General features: G+C 43.9%; 1 protein-coding gene across 1 annotated transcript in view; it reads left to right on the forward strand.

Annotated features, from left to right (window-relative positions):
• Window positions 1–5,448: 5,448 nt before the first annotated feature.
• The window catches only part of rras2 (RAS related 2), a 44,939-nt gene continuing 36,419 nt past the window's right edge, over window positions 5,449–13,968 (forward strand). The window contains exon 1 of the mRNA XM_078414982.1: window positions 5,449–5,785. Within this exon, the coding sequence (XP_078271108.1) occupies window positions 5,684–5,785 (102 nt within the window). The 5' untranslated portion in view covers window positions 5,449–5,683. The remainder of the gene's footprint in view (window positions 5,786–13,968) is intronic.

The raw sequence follows: 13,968 nt of genomic DNA on the forward strand, positions 1-13,968 counted from the left end.
AATGATCAGCCATGATCACATTGAATGGTGGTGCTGGCTCGAAGGGCCGAATGGCCTCCTCCTGCACCTGTTGTCTATTGTTCTAAAATAGATACCCCCCATATTTCACCAAATTGATTGAGAAACCTATCTCTCACATGTTTCATTAATTTATTTACTATATTTCTCCTAAATTGGGTTGTCCAGTCCCTTCGCAGTCTGTTCACTTTCAGATGACAATTTCCACTGGATTTGTACCACTATTGTTCTGGCAGGTTTAACATGACAAAGGTTTCACAGGTAATTTTCTCTGCTGCTCTGTGGTAGAGGCTGAGTCCCATTAGGCTCCAATAGATGTCCTGCTGCCATTGTAAATCCAGTGGCGGTGCTTCACTGCCACCTGTTCCTGGGCAGAGGCAAGTTGTAGACATGTAAGCAGATCCATGCGAATTTCTACTGGAGACTGGCTTCAATGACAGCACTTTTTGTGCTCTTGAGAAGGTGACGAGGTTATAGGATTGGAAGGGGCTGCTGGTGAAGCTTGGGTAAATTGGTTTAGTGCGTGCAATGAAGGTTCACACTGCACAACGGTGCACTGGATATTTAGTGAGGGAAAGTTCTTTGTCCTGGTTGGGATGAAGTCAAGCATTGGTGGAGCGGCTCCTACTTTGATAAATGGAGGCACTGGTGGCACAGTGGAGGAAAATAAACAAATTCAAGGAGACATAATGTAGGAACAAGGAACTACAGATACTGGCTTACACAAAAGGACACAAAATGCTGGAGTAACTCAGCGTGTCAGGCAGCATCTCTGGAGTACATGGATAGGTGACTGTTTTACGTCTTTTTTGACACTGCCTGACCCACTGAGTTACTCCAGCATATTGTGTCGTTCAAGGAGACCTGGATAGGCTGGTGGAATGTGTGAATAAGTGGCAGCTGAGAAATGCGAGGTGTTTGTAAGAAGAATTAGAATGAGAACAGGCCCAGGATGCTCGCTTCTAAAAGCGATGCAAGAACAGGGAGATGCAGGAGGATATGTCCACTGATGTGTAGGAAGGAACTACAAATGCTGGTTTAAACCAAAAATAGATACGTCTGAAGAAGGGTCTCAACCTGAAACGTCACCTGTTCCTTTTCTCCAGAGATGCTTTCTTAGCTGCTGAGTTACTGCAGCGTTTTGTGTCTTTCCACTGTATAGATCATTGACAGTGGCATGTGGATGAGGAAGGGGTTAAAGGTGTATGGGATCTTGTGCTTTATCAATAAGGGCACAAAGGATAAGAACAAGTAAACCATGATGAGGGTTTATTAAGTAGCCTAATGGTGTCTGGGTCTGGATGTTACATTTTGGAAATATGTAAATATTTCAGAAGAGGTGCTAGAATAAAATGATTGCTCTTTTGGTGGATAAACTGGAGATGTGAGGGTTATTGTCCTTGGAATGTGGGATTGGAGAAATCTGATGGAGGTGTTGAAAGTCACTAAGGGAGTAATTGTTCACTTTGGTGGAGGATCGAAAACTGTGGGACACAACGAATCTTGAATCTTAATTCATGTCCATCATGTTATGTGGTTTGCTGCCAGGATTAGAGTCTAGGATGCACCCGATGGGGGAGAGAATTCATATATGGAACTGTGACCGTGTTCAGACGAGAAGGTGGAATCCGTTTTTTGAAGTCACCGACTTCGTTTGAACAAGTTAATTGAGCTTCTGGGAACTGGCACAGAAGGAGCGTTACCACGATCGGCTGGATGGTGGCGCTCATGAACCTAAGCGGTTGCCTGTAGTGTTTTGTGGGGCTGTTGTGTGATTTGGTGGAAAAGGAAAAAATTAAGTAGTTGTCACCTAAACCACGAAGCGTTGGGTATAATGAGATGTGAAATGAGAATGAGAGTGTCGGTATATCATGGTTAGTTCTGTGTTCAGACATTCAGAGGGACAGGCAGATACAACACGCTGTGTCGAATGAGTTTCAAGGTGAAGACAGCGGCTGAATTGTAGATCCGGTGAAAGGCAGATGTTCACAGCGAACTGTTACCATTCCTGCAAGTGCTGGCAAGTTCAGCATTTCATCACAGACTCATCCAACACTCGGATTCCAAACACCCTGAGCTGTCAGCTAACAAACTCGAAACACAAGGAACTTCAGGCGCTGGAATCTAGAGCAAATCATAAAGAGCTGGAGTAACTCAGCGGGCCAGGCAGCGTCTCTGGAGAACATGGATAAGGCCGGGACCTTCTTCACATTTCAGTCTTCGACCCAACCACTAACCCTCTCTGACCTGCCGAATATTTCCAACATTACATTTCTTTTCCATTCAAATATTATTTCCAAGTGAACCTTTAGATTTCTGTTATAACGAGCGAACTGTGATTTATAGAAAACAACAGTAGGTTCCAGTCCTACGGTTTAAAGTTTGATTTCTCTAACTTCAAGTAACCCTTGCATCCCCTTTCTCTCCGTCCCTCTCCCACCCAAGTCGTTGTCCTAGTTTCAAAGTCGTCTTGTTGAGTCTCATTTTCTGTAACTCGTTTTCACCTAGCCCACAGCTAACAATGGCCTTTTTCCTTTATCATCGTTACTTTTTTTTGCATATGCTTCATTCAGTTGTTCTATCCCTCTCTACATCACCGTCTATATCTCTCGTTTCCCTTTCCCCTGACTCTCAGTCTGAAGAAGGGTCTCAACCTGAAACGTCTATTCCTTTTCTCCACCTGCTGAGTTACTGCAGCTGTTTGTGTCTAACATTTAGACAATGGCAATGACAATGACTCATGTTTAAAACGTACTTGAAGCTGAACACAGATCCACTGACTTTATAGAGTTGTGCAAATACAAGGTCTGTTGGATAAATCTTTCACTAAATAGCTGTGACTCGTACGGGCTGTTAAAAAAAGTATTCGGCGTGACGATGAAAGACTGGTTGAATTATTCACGAATTCTAATCATCACGTTATTGTGGAGGAATGGAAAGTTTGAATCATCTTGTTCCTCTCTGCGGACACGTGACTGCAGCTAATGTGACATTAATATTAAACAGGACATTATCATAACTCCCTCTGTTGAGACGCGATAACGATACATATATGAATATGAAGTCGGATATAAGTGACTCTCAGAGGAATGAATTGGTGGCAATTCTGATGCCGCAGATCACTCGCTTTCATGCGAGCAAGACTGCGGAACTATTTCACATAGTCCCAATCACAGGGGTAATCCCAGACAGAGAAAAATGTCCGGGATTTTTGCTAGCCTTCAGGTAAAATTAATGCACTGGCAGATAATATTTTAACTCATTCGCGAAACACTGGCATTTTGTTTAAAAGGTGAATTTAATGTAGACTTGCAAAGCAACTTTCGGCACTGATAATATGTTTTCCCCTTGTTATTCCCCAGAATTAAAGCCGGTAGCTTCAATGAACTGACACGGAGTGTCCAGAACACTGGGCACTCCATGTCAGTTCATTACCGGTGCATGATATATTAATTAACATTGCAACATTAGAAAGTTAAAGTTAAAGATTGTTCATAAAGTAACGGAGTGACAGACCCCTCGCTCGGTGCAAAGTGATATATTTTAGTTTCGAGTTCCTCATTTTTTTCACTTGACGTTTGTAGTCTAGTGTTTTTTCCAATTACATTAATTCTTCCTGATGTGAAATGAGCAACATTTCTTCCTGGATTGATTTTTTAAAAACTTTTCGATTACCAGGACCTATCTTTTTTTAGTCGACATGGACAAGTTGGGCTGAAGGGCCATTTCCATGCTGTATGCTCTGTAACTCTGTACGACTCATTGGGGGAAAAACACAAAGGAGGAGAATCTGGTTGATATTATGTTGAAATGCGAACAAACACCCATCTGCAGGTGTAAAACCAAAGGCAGGTTTCTTTTTTGTTACACACACAGCTTTTGCGTGGAGCTGAGCGAAAAACATTTCTGTTCCTCCTTTCGAGCCATCCACCAGTGGTGAATAGAGAGATGCAACGTGTGTGCACCTACACTGTGAGCGCTAACTTCTGTGGACTATGGACTGTCTTTGGTTCCACTGCGAACCTGGGGCTTGTGTTTGCACTGCGACTGGGATTCTTAATTCATTAGGTTTTGTGTTTGTTATATAATATGTCAAGCTCCTCAAGTTTGCGGATGACACTACCCTGATTGGACTGATCCAGGATGGGGAGGAATCTGCCTACAGATGGGAAGTGACACACAGCTGGCGTCCTGGTGCCATCGCAACAACCTGGAGCTCAATGCTCTCAAGACAGTGGAACTAATTGTAGACTTTCGAAGAGATCGCCCTCCCTCCCCCCACTCACCATCAACAACACCATAGTCACATCTGTGGAGTCATTTAAGTTCCTTGGAACCATCATCTCCAGGGACCTTAAATGGGGGGCCACCATCGTCTCCACAGTCAAAAAGGCCCAACAGAGGATGTACTTCCTGCGGCAACTGAAGAAACACAATCTCCCACAGGCAATGATGGACCAATTCTATACTGCTATCATTGAGTCCGTCCTCACCTTCTCCATCATGGTCTGGTTTGGCTCAGCCACCAAGCATGACATCTGGAGGCTGCAACGGATCGTTCGATCAGCTGAGAAGGTTGTTGGCTGCAACCTTCCCCCCATTGACGAACTGTACACTGCAAGGGCCAGGAATCGAGCGGGCAAGATCATCTCTGACCCCTCTCACCCTGGCCACAAACTCTTCGTAGCACTTCCCTCTGGAAGGCGACTCCGGACTGTCAAAGCAGCCACAGCCAGACATAAAAACAGCTTCCCCCCCCCCCCCCCCCACGAGTGATAGTTCTACTCAATAACCAAAGTCTGTAGTCTCTTTTTTGATCTGGTTTATTTTCACCCACATGTTTAGACCGTAATGGTGTATCCTTATTATTTTGATGTATTTATGTTTTATTCTTAATTGTTAACTGTATGTTTATGTTGTCATTTGCGAGCGGAGCACCAAGGCACATTCCTTGTATATGCATACTTGGCCAATAAACTTATTCATTCATTCATATTATTGATGGATATTGTGTATAGGGGCTGCTAAACTGCTGTGAGGGAGATGAAGAAAGGTCTCGACCAGAAACGTCACCGGTTCCTTCTCTCCAGAGATGTTGCCTGACTTACTCCAGCATTTTGTGCCTATCTTCGCTATAAATCAGCATCTGCAGCATTTCGTTGTCCCCCTGGTCGGTACACATGGCAATTAAACACTCTTGACCTCATTCTCTGGTGTGGAAATGTGAATATTCAGCAGCAAATCTGCATGTATTAGCATGCGTCGTTAGGGCGGGCCACAAGCGTGAATATTCAGCGGCTTATTTGCATATATTATGCACGTGCGGGACATGAATATTCGGCAGGTTATTTGCATGTATTAGCGTGCGTCCCCTGCGCCGTTCATGAATATTCAGCAGCTGATCTGCATGCATTAGCGTGCGCCGCCTCCATTCTCCGCGGGGCGTCCTCCCGCCCTTCTCATGATCGGCGGCGCCTGACCGCAGCTTTCCCTCAGTCTGTCCGCCAGTCCGCACCCGCACCCACACCCTCTCCCGGCAGCGTGTGGGCCCTCCGCTGCGGAGCGCTGAGCTGAGGTGTGAGCGGGGCCCGTGTCCGTTTCCCGCCGGCAGTAGGCGGCCCCGGGCGGGAGGCCGAGGCTCGGGCCGGGCCCAGGCCCCGTTGCCATGGCGGCCGCCAGGGAGGGCGCGGTGCAGGAGAAGTACAAGCTGGTGGTGGTGGGCGGCGGCGGCGTGGGCAAGAGCGCCCTCACCATACAGTTCATCCAGGTAGGCCGCTGCACCACGCCAGCCCGGGGCTGCGGCCTAGTCCCGGGGCCGCGCCCTGCAGCTCCCTCCCCGGTCCCCCAGTGTCCGTGTGTGTCCGTTACCCCGCCCCCCCGCCCGCCCGCCCGCGTGTGTGTCCCCTCCATGACCGTGTGTCTCTTCCACCACCCGGGTGTCTAGCGCTGTAAGGCAGCAGCTCTACCACTGTGCCCCCGCCCCGCCCCGCCCGTCCGTGTGTGTGTGAGTGAGTGAGTGTCCCCTCCATGACCGTGTGTCTCTTCCACCACCCGGGTGTCTAGCGCTGTAAGGCAGCAGCTCTACCACTGTGCCCCCGCCCCGCCCCGCCCGTCCGTGTGTGTGTGAGTGAGTGAGTGTCCCCTCCGTGACCGTGTGTCTCTTCCACCCCCCGGTTCGTGTGTGTGTGTCCCCGGTCCGTATAACTCAGCGGGGCAGGCAGCATTCTGCAAAGGGAATGGGTGACGTTTCGTGTCGAGACCCTCCTTCAGACCCTGTCCCTGTCAGTCTGTCCTCGGTGGCCCTGCACCCGTCGTTGGATCTGTCCCTGGGGTCATCGGTCGCTGGACAGTCCACACACAGACCCAAAATGTTGGAGCAACTCAGCTCCGTGAGTCAGGTTCCCGGCCAGGAATCCACAAGTCCTGGGCAGATAAGATCAAATCTTACTCTCTCACTCCTTCCCACTTCCCCTCCTCGCAGTTGCATTGATTTGTGAGACTTCATGGCCGAGCCCTGTTGGTGTCCACACTGCCATCATTCTGCTCTCGGTACAATTCTCCAAGTGTTATTGTCAAATGGCTTTAAACTGGGCTCGGCGTGGATTTCCATCGCTATAACAAGAGGTTAGAGAAGTTTCTGCAGTAAACAGCTGCTGTTTTATCCGGAATGGACATTAAACTTGCAGCCCTGTGTGATTCCTTATATTCTAACCTCGGAAGGCTTGTATTTTGCTCTCATATAACGTATGTGAGAAATTTGGAATTTGAAGATAACCATGACTCACCATTACTCACTACATCTGATGGATATTGTACTCCTGGATCTGCTTTTCCAGGCTCTGAAACTGCCTATAGGGAATTACCTACCATCACTCGTAGGAAATATATATTTATTCTAGAAGCTTGTTTAAGTCTCGAGCAAGCACATCACCTTAGTCCTTTCATATTTAAGGTAGCAAGAAAAATATATTTGTTTCGATGTTTTAATTCATTGACTTGTAACCTATTTTAAGTTTTAAACAGCTGCGGCATTTCAACGGTTATGTTTACAACTGTTGGCCACCTTCCAGCTGTCACGTTAAACCCTGTCCCTGACAAACACACATTGTTCTTCCTCGGTGTCATTTAACTCGCCGTTCTGCATTGAATTTTTTAGTATTATTATACTGTTTGTGTTTAATTCCTCTGATAATAGTTTGGGCTCTTTGTTTAGTTTAGAAATACAGCACGGAAAGGGGCCACTCAGCCCAACGAGTCCATGCCGACCATCGATTCGTACACACTAAGCACAATTTACAATTTTTCTAAGCCAATTTACCTACAAACCTGTACATCTTTGGAGTATGGGAGGAAACTGGAGATCCTGGAGAAAACCCATGCAGGTTACGGGGAGAACGTACAAAATCCGTGCAGACCACACCTGTAGTCAGGATCGAACCCGGGTCTCTAGCGCTGTAAGGCTGCAACTCTACCACCGTGTGCCACCCACTGTGGTTGATGGATGGGAACATATTAAGAATGTTACACAGAGCCAGCGAACCCAATAGTACTGTAAAATGTTACGGACAGCAGAAGTCTTAATATCTCTAGCTTCTGAGGTTTCGTTATATTCTGAAAAAGGAGATTGAGGAGTTTATCTTGAAGGCTGCAAAACTCATTGTCCCTCTGAATGTCCTCATTCAATCTGCTGGGAGAGGGCAGGATTATTATTAAACATAAACTCAATTGGTGACCGTTGTTGATATAAGGAACTGCAGATGCAAGAATCTCGAGCAAAGCGCTGGAGGAACTCAGCAGCTCAGGCAGCGTCTGTGGAGGGAATGGATAGACGACGTTTTGGGTTGGGACCCTTCATGCTTGACTTCAGCTATTGCCTAGTTCCTTTGGTCAGAAATGGAGGGAGACTGCAGGAAACTGCAGACCAGTTAGCATGACACCTGCCATTAGGACAATATTAAAGACCTAATGGTGGGGCAAATTCAAGCTAATTGAGGTTGAATCATTTTGTGCAAGGGAAATTAAATTTGACAGGGTCATTGGAGTTGTCTTGAAGTCACAAGCTGTACATCGTGTAATTGGTGAATGTACACTTTCTACAGGCGTGATTTACTGGAAGCTGTTATGCAGGTGCAGCGAGATATGAGGAAAGCTAACAGCGTTATCAATATTAGTCATTTGATTTAAAGATGAATGTTAATGCATTAGAAGTAATTTGGCAAATGGTTACTAGACTAATACCTGGAATATGCGGGTTGTCTTGTGGTCTTTATCTCGAGTCTTTGGAACTTTGTCCCTCTAGGGCGGAAAGCAGAATTTTTGATTTTGTTTTAAGGCACAAGTTGATCGCTTCTTGATAAGCACGGGTGTGATAGATAACCCGGCCAACGTACACGACAGATTTGTTGCAGTCCGATCAGGTATAATCTTGGTCAAGATCAGAGCAAGGCTTACGGGGAAAGTAATCTGTGCGTTTGTATCGGTTTCGACTCCAACTTTGGTGCTAACTAATAAAATGAGGCCATTCGCATTGTTCTGAGAGGTTTTGCATTCTTTAATGAATTAGTTCAATCTCAATTGTATATTTCTGTCCCTTAATTTTTAGATCTGTTGTTTGTCATCATGTCATTCATAACCTTAATGATTTGGAGACATTTTGCAGACAGGGGCAAAGAACCGTATTCGCTGGTCGTTATTCTCGAAGCTTCTTGGAAATGTTGAGTAGGTTTGTGTGCTATCACTTTGAGGATTTTGAAAATCCATCTCAGTACGACAACTTGGGCAAAATCTGGGATGCTTGTGAGCAGAGCGTGTTATAGCATGTCTGTTAACTAACAGATCATAGAATCCTCACTGATGTGTGGAGTAAAACCGGGAACCATACATTTGAATATTTAGTTTGATGAAATTCATGCACAAGTGAAATGGGGACAAAATTATGTAATTGAAAGAAGAAAAAGTTAAAATGGAAATTAATAATTAAAAACTTGAGGAAGCGTGGAAAAAGTAACTTATGAGTGCGGTAAGTGTAATTGAAATCGTCAACCATAATTTGTTGGCATGCTTTATGGGAGGTATCATCACAAACTATATTTTACTTGAGACCATCTATTAGTTGTTGGTGTGGAGAAGAAGAATTAATCACAAAGCACTTTCTTCAAAATTTCGATTGGTAGTACTTTGTGAAATTTTTTTTTGTCCAGTTTCATAATCTCAGTGAGTGCTAATACTTTGAAATCCACGCTGGATTTTTTTTCTAAAGATAGACACACTGCTGGAGTAACTCAACGCTTTAGTTATGATTTTTTTTCTATTGAGTGCCGTGGACCATGGTAGCTTTTATTAAGTGCTATTGAAGAACAATAGGTGTGGAGTAGTCAGAATTTTGGTATTAGCCATTGAAATAGCCAGAATCTGACTCTTAATCTGACACTTAGAGACCATTATCTGGACAGATGTCCATTATAAAAGACAAGGTTTCTGAGTACTTAGAAGCACATGATAAAATAGGCTGAAGTCAACATGCTTTTGTGAAACCTTGCCTGATGAAGTACATTTTATCCCCCGACTACATTTTATCACTTCAAGTAGCCCTTGCTTTCTCTTTCTCACCTCCAACCCTCTCTCCATTCCCTCCCCAGTTCTACCAGTCTTACTGTCTCCGACTACATTTCATCTCCGTACCGCCCACTCCCCTGACATTGGCCTAAAGGAGGATCTTGACCCGAAACGACACTCATTCCTTCTCTCCAGAGATGCTGCCTGTCCCGCTGAGTTACTCCAGCATTTTGTGTCTATCTTGCCTGTTGACCTTGTTGGAATTCTTTGAGGAAGTAAATAGCAGGATAGACCAAGGAGAAGGTTTGAAGAAGGGTCTTGATCCGAATCGTCACCCATTCTTTCTCTCCAGGGATGCTGCCTGTCTCACTGAGTTACTCTAGCACTTTGTGTCTTAGACAAAGGAGAGTGGGTAGATATAGTTTACCTGGATTTTCAGAAGGCCTTTGATAAGGTGCTGCACGTGAGGCTGCTAAATAAGATGAGAACCCATGACATCAGAAGGAAGATACTAGCATGGATAGCAGGTTGGCTGAATGGCAGAAGGCAAAGAGTGGGAATAAAGGGGGCTTTTTCTGCTTGGCTGCTAGTGACTAGCGGTGTTCCCAGGGGTTAGTGCTCTTCACGTTGTGTATAAATGATTTGGATGAGGGAATTAAAGGCTTTGTGGCCAATTTTTCAGATGATATGAAGATAGCTGGAAGGGCAGGTAGTGTAGAGAAAGTAGGGACTCTGCAGAAGGACTTGGACAGGTTGAGAGAGTGGGCTGAGAAGTGGCAGACGGAATACAGCGTAGCAAAATGTGGAGATGCATTTTGGTAGTGGGAATAAATGTGTAGACTATTTTCTAAATGGGGAGAGAATTTAGAAATCGTAGGTACAATGGGACTTGGGAGTGCTGGTGCAGGATTCTCAAAAAGTTAATTTGCAATTTGAATCGGTAGTAAGGAAGGGGAAAGAAAATTATTTATTTAGAGAGGACTGCAATACAAAAACAGGGATGTAATGCTGAGGATAGGCACAAAAAGCTGAAATAACAGTGGGTCAGACAGCATCTCTGGCGAAAAGGAATAGGTGACATTTCGGGTAGAGACCCATATGAGGCACTGGTCAGACCGCATTTGAAGTATTGTGAGCCATTTTGGGCCCCATATCTGAGGAAGAATGTGCTGGCATTGGAGAGAGTCTAGAGGACTTTGACGAGAATTATCCCAGGAATGATTAGGTTAATATGATGAGCATTTGAAGACTCTGGGCCTGTACTCGCTAGAGTTTAGAAGGATGAGGGGGGGGGACCTCATTGAAACTTGCTAAATAGTGAAAGGCCTGGATAAAGTGAATGTGGAGAGGATGTTTCCATTAGTGGGAGAGCCGAGGACCAGAGGCCAGAACCTTAGAATAAAAGGGCGTACCTTCAGAAAGGAGATGAGAAGGAATTTCTTTAGTCAGACGGTTATGTCTGTGGAATTCATCGCCAGAGGGCATGGAGACCAAGTAAATGAATATTTTTAAGGCAGAGATTGACAGATTCTTGATTAGTAAGGGTGTCAAGGGTTATGGGGAGAAGGCAGAAGAATGGGGTTGAGAGGGACAGATTGTTCAGCCATGATTGAATGGCAGAGTAGTCTTGATGGGCTGAATGGCCTAATTCTGCTCCTAGAACTTATGAATTTAGATTTTGTAACCAATCAGTGAGATTGATTAAAATGAGTCATTTAATAACCCTGAGCTGAATATTTACATACACTTGACATTGGGAAAGGGTGGATGAAAGGAAAGTGGTAAATGCTGTTAATGGGGTTGAGGCAGATCACCTTGGATGAAACTATGATGAAGAATTGAAATCTGTTTGGGTGGAGCTGAAACCCGCAAAAGGCAGAAAACAATGGGAACTTTTGTTGTCCACCAAATGCTATTGTCAATACTATATAACCACAGTGCTAATCAGTGGTTTGGAGGTGCACGCAAGAGGTAATACATTCATTTTAAAGCATGAAAATCTAACAGGAAATATGATCTTTTTGTGACTGATTGGGAAAATTGAAGATTGTATTATATCAAAAGGGGCTTATGCAATTGCCAGGAATTGAGCAATAGGGACATTTGAGAACTCAATAGAGGAACAAAAGATAAAAAGGAAGACAAAATTACAGTAATCTGGTGAGAAGCATGCAGAAAGGCGTTGAGTTAATTCAAAACTGATTTCTGGTTGTTTTGTGAATCTAGGGCTAAAGGGCAATGCAGTAAAATGACACTGGTAGAAGATTGAGGATCTTATGGAATGGTGGAGTGGGTTTAAATAGACCCGTCTTGGTATTGACTGTGGTGATAAAGGATTGCTTTTGTCATTTAGCTTGTTCGCTTGTTTTAATTATGATTGAAAAGATTTACCTTTCTCAAAAACATAATGTATAATTGCTTTAATTCAATGACCCAGTGGTTGGATTCTGCTTGAAAGAACAAAGCCACTCAAAACATGCCCCACCTTTTGTATAGTACCTATTTTTAATCCACAAAATGGAGATATGTGCCACAATTTTATTTAAAGTTAATCTGGTATGCAGAATATCTAAATTTTTACTTTCTTGTTTATTACTTTGAACTGTTACTGCCTGTTACTTACAGGCATAACTTTGTGTGGCAAGTTGCACGCATATTAATGCAGAAAGTAATTACGTTAATTAAGCTATCATTGTAGCGCGTCGATAAAGGCAAGGAGCCAGGTATTTCGGGAAGGTATATTTTATTGTATCGTGGGTCTCAGACGGGTCTAGTCTGCCGGAATGGCTTGGCGCCCAAACCTTGTCCTTGTATACCTGCCTCCAGGACCGCCTCCCGGGACTGGTCCATTCCCGTGCCGAGGGGTCGGTAGTAGTATGGCCCGACCCTTGGGAGCCGCTACATCATTGTATTTAGCTCATTATTTTTATGAATGTCCAAATTAGCTCAGATTATGAACGGGCAAGCATAATTAACCTTGCTCTTGAAGCAAGCAAATGCCATAACACAGCTTATTTGTTTCTGACCTTGTGAAGTGTTTGGAAGAATAGTAATGCTGGTAGTTTAGTTTAGAGTACCAGGATTTTGCCCCCTTGAGAATGATTGAATATAGATATATATATGTTATGAAGCTGAGGGGAACTTTGAATTGGTGCCAGAAATTCACTCTGACAGTGGAATTATTATCTCCTGTTGGTTTTTTGCACTTATGTAAGAAAACCACTGATTTCTAAAGTGCAGGATGTCCCATTGAGAAATAAGTTATTTTGATTTAAATTCCCCCAGCTTAGTCTTTTTGCGCCTAATATGCTGTATAATGCTCATGCTGTATTTTGTAGGGTACACCTGCGATGTCAAAAGGGAGATACTGACAGACTATTTTAAAAGTCGCGGTCACTGTCTTCTGAATGTGGGAAGAAGACAAGAATGCGTTTTCATATATACCATTTCATTATGCTTTCAAACATGAGACTGTGATGTGAATTGGGCAACGTTGTGTAAAATCCCCTCACCTGCTTCCATTTTTATTTGGCATCCCATTGCAAACCCAGGCAATTATCCCTCAGCTGCTTCTTCCTCTTCACCTTTCCGAATGCAGCTTAATCCTTTCATGGTTGATTTTGTCATATATACACAGCATTGTTTCAATTGTACCCAATGTTCATCTGAAGCACCATGGACGGTTTATCTACCTTACAGGTGCTATGAATTTTATGCAACAGGATTTCAGAAACATTTCCTTTAGAAATATATTTGAATTAGATCATGGAAATAAGAGTAATTGGTGTCGAGACCTTGTTACTTCATGATCCAGGAAGTGTGAAACTGGTTTACTCTGGTTGGGATGAAAAGATTGTGAATACATCCACTGAATATTTTTTTTAATTGATAACATGCTCATTGTAAATTTCTTGGTGCACAAGGCATACTGGTACAGACGACAGCTACCTTGATGTGTTACAGAGAGGTGCAGATTTAGGCTGATATTCTGCCATTTAAATAGAGCAGGTGAGTAATATCAAACTGGAAAAGCAAGGTTTGGTTGGTTATCAAAGGTTTATCTAGACTGGATCATTTGACGCAGCTACTATTCTCTGTCAGCTGAGATAGGGATCTAATTCTAGCTGGGTCAGTGGACATATTGTTGAAACAGCATTGAGGTTATTTGACATTGAACAACTCCTTTAATTCCATTCACTTTTCCTAAGGCATAGGCTTAGCCATGGGAGCCTGAATGGGCCCAAACTATGTCTGCCTCTTCATTTGATACATGGACAGTCATTGTTTCAGTTCTATTACATTGATGTACTGTTAATAATAATAATATATTCCTTTATTTGTCCCCCACCGGGGAAATTTACAGTGTTACAGCAGCAAAGAATGTGGATAGCAAGA

This window comes from Rhinoraja longicauda, chromosome 18 (genome assembly GCF_053455715.1).
Source record: "Rhinoraja longicauda isolate Sanriku21f chromosome 18, sRhiLon1.1, whole genome shotgun sequence".
NCBI classification, from domain to species: Eukaryota; Metazoa; Chordata; class Chondrichthyes; order Rajiformes; family Arhynchobatidae; genus Rhinoraja; species Rhinoraja longicauda.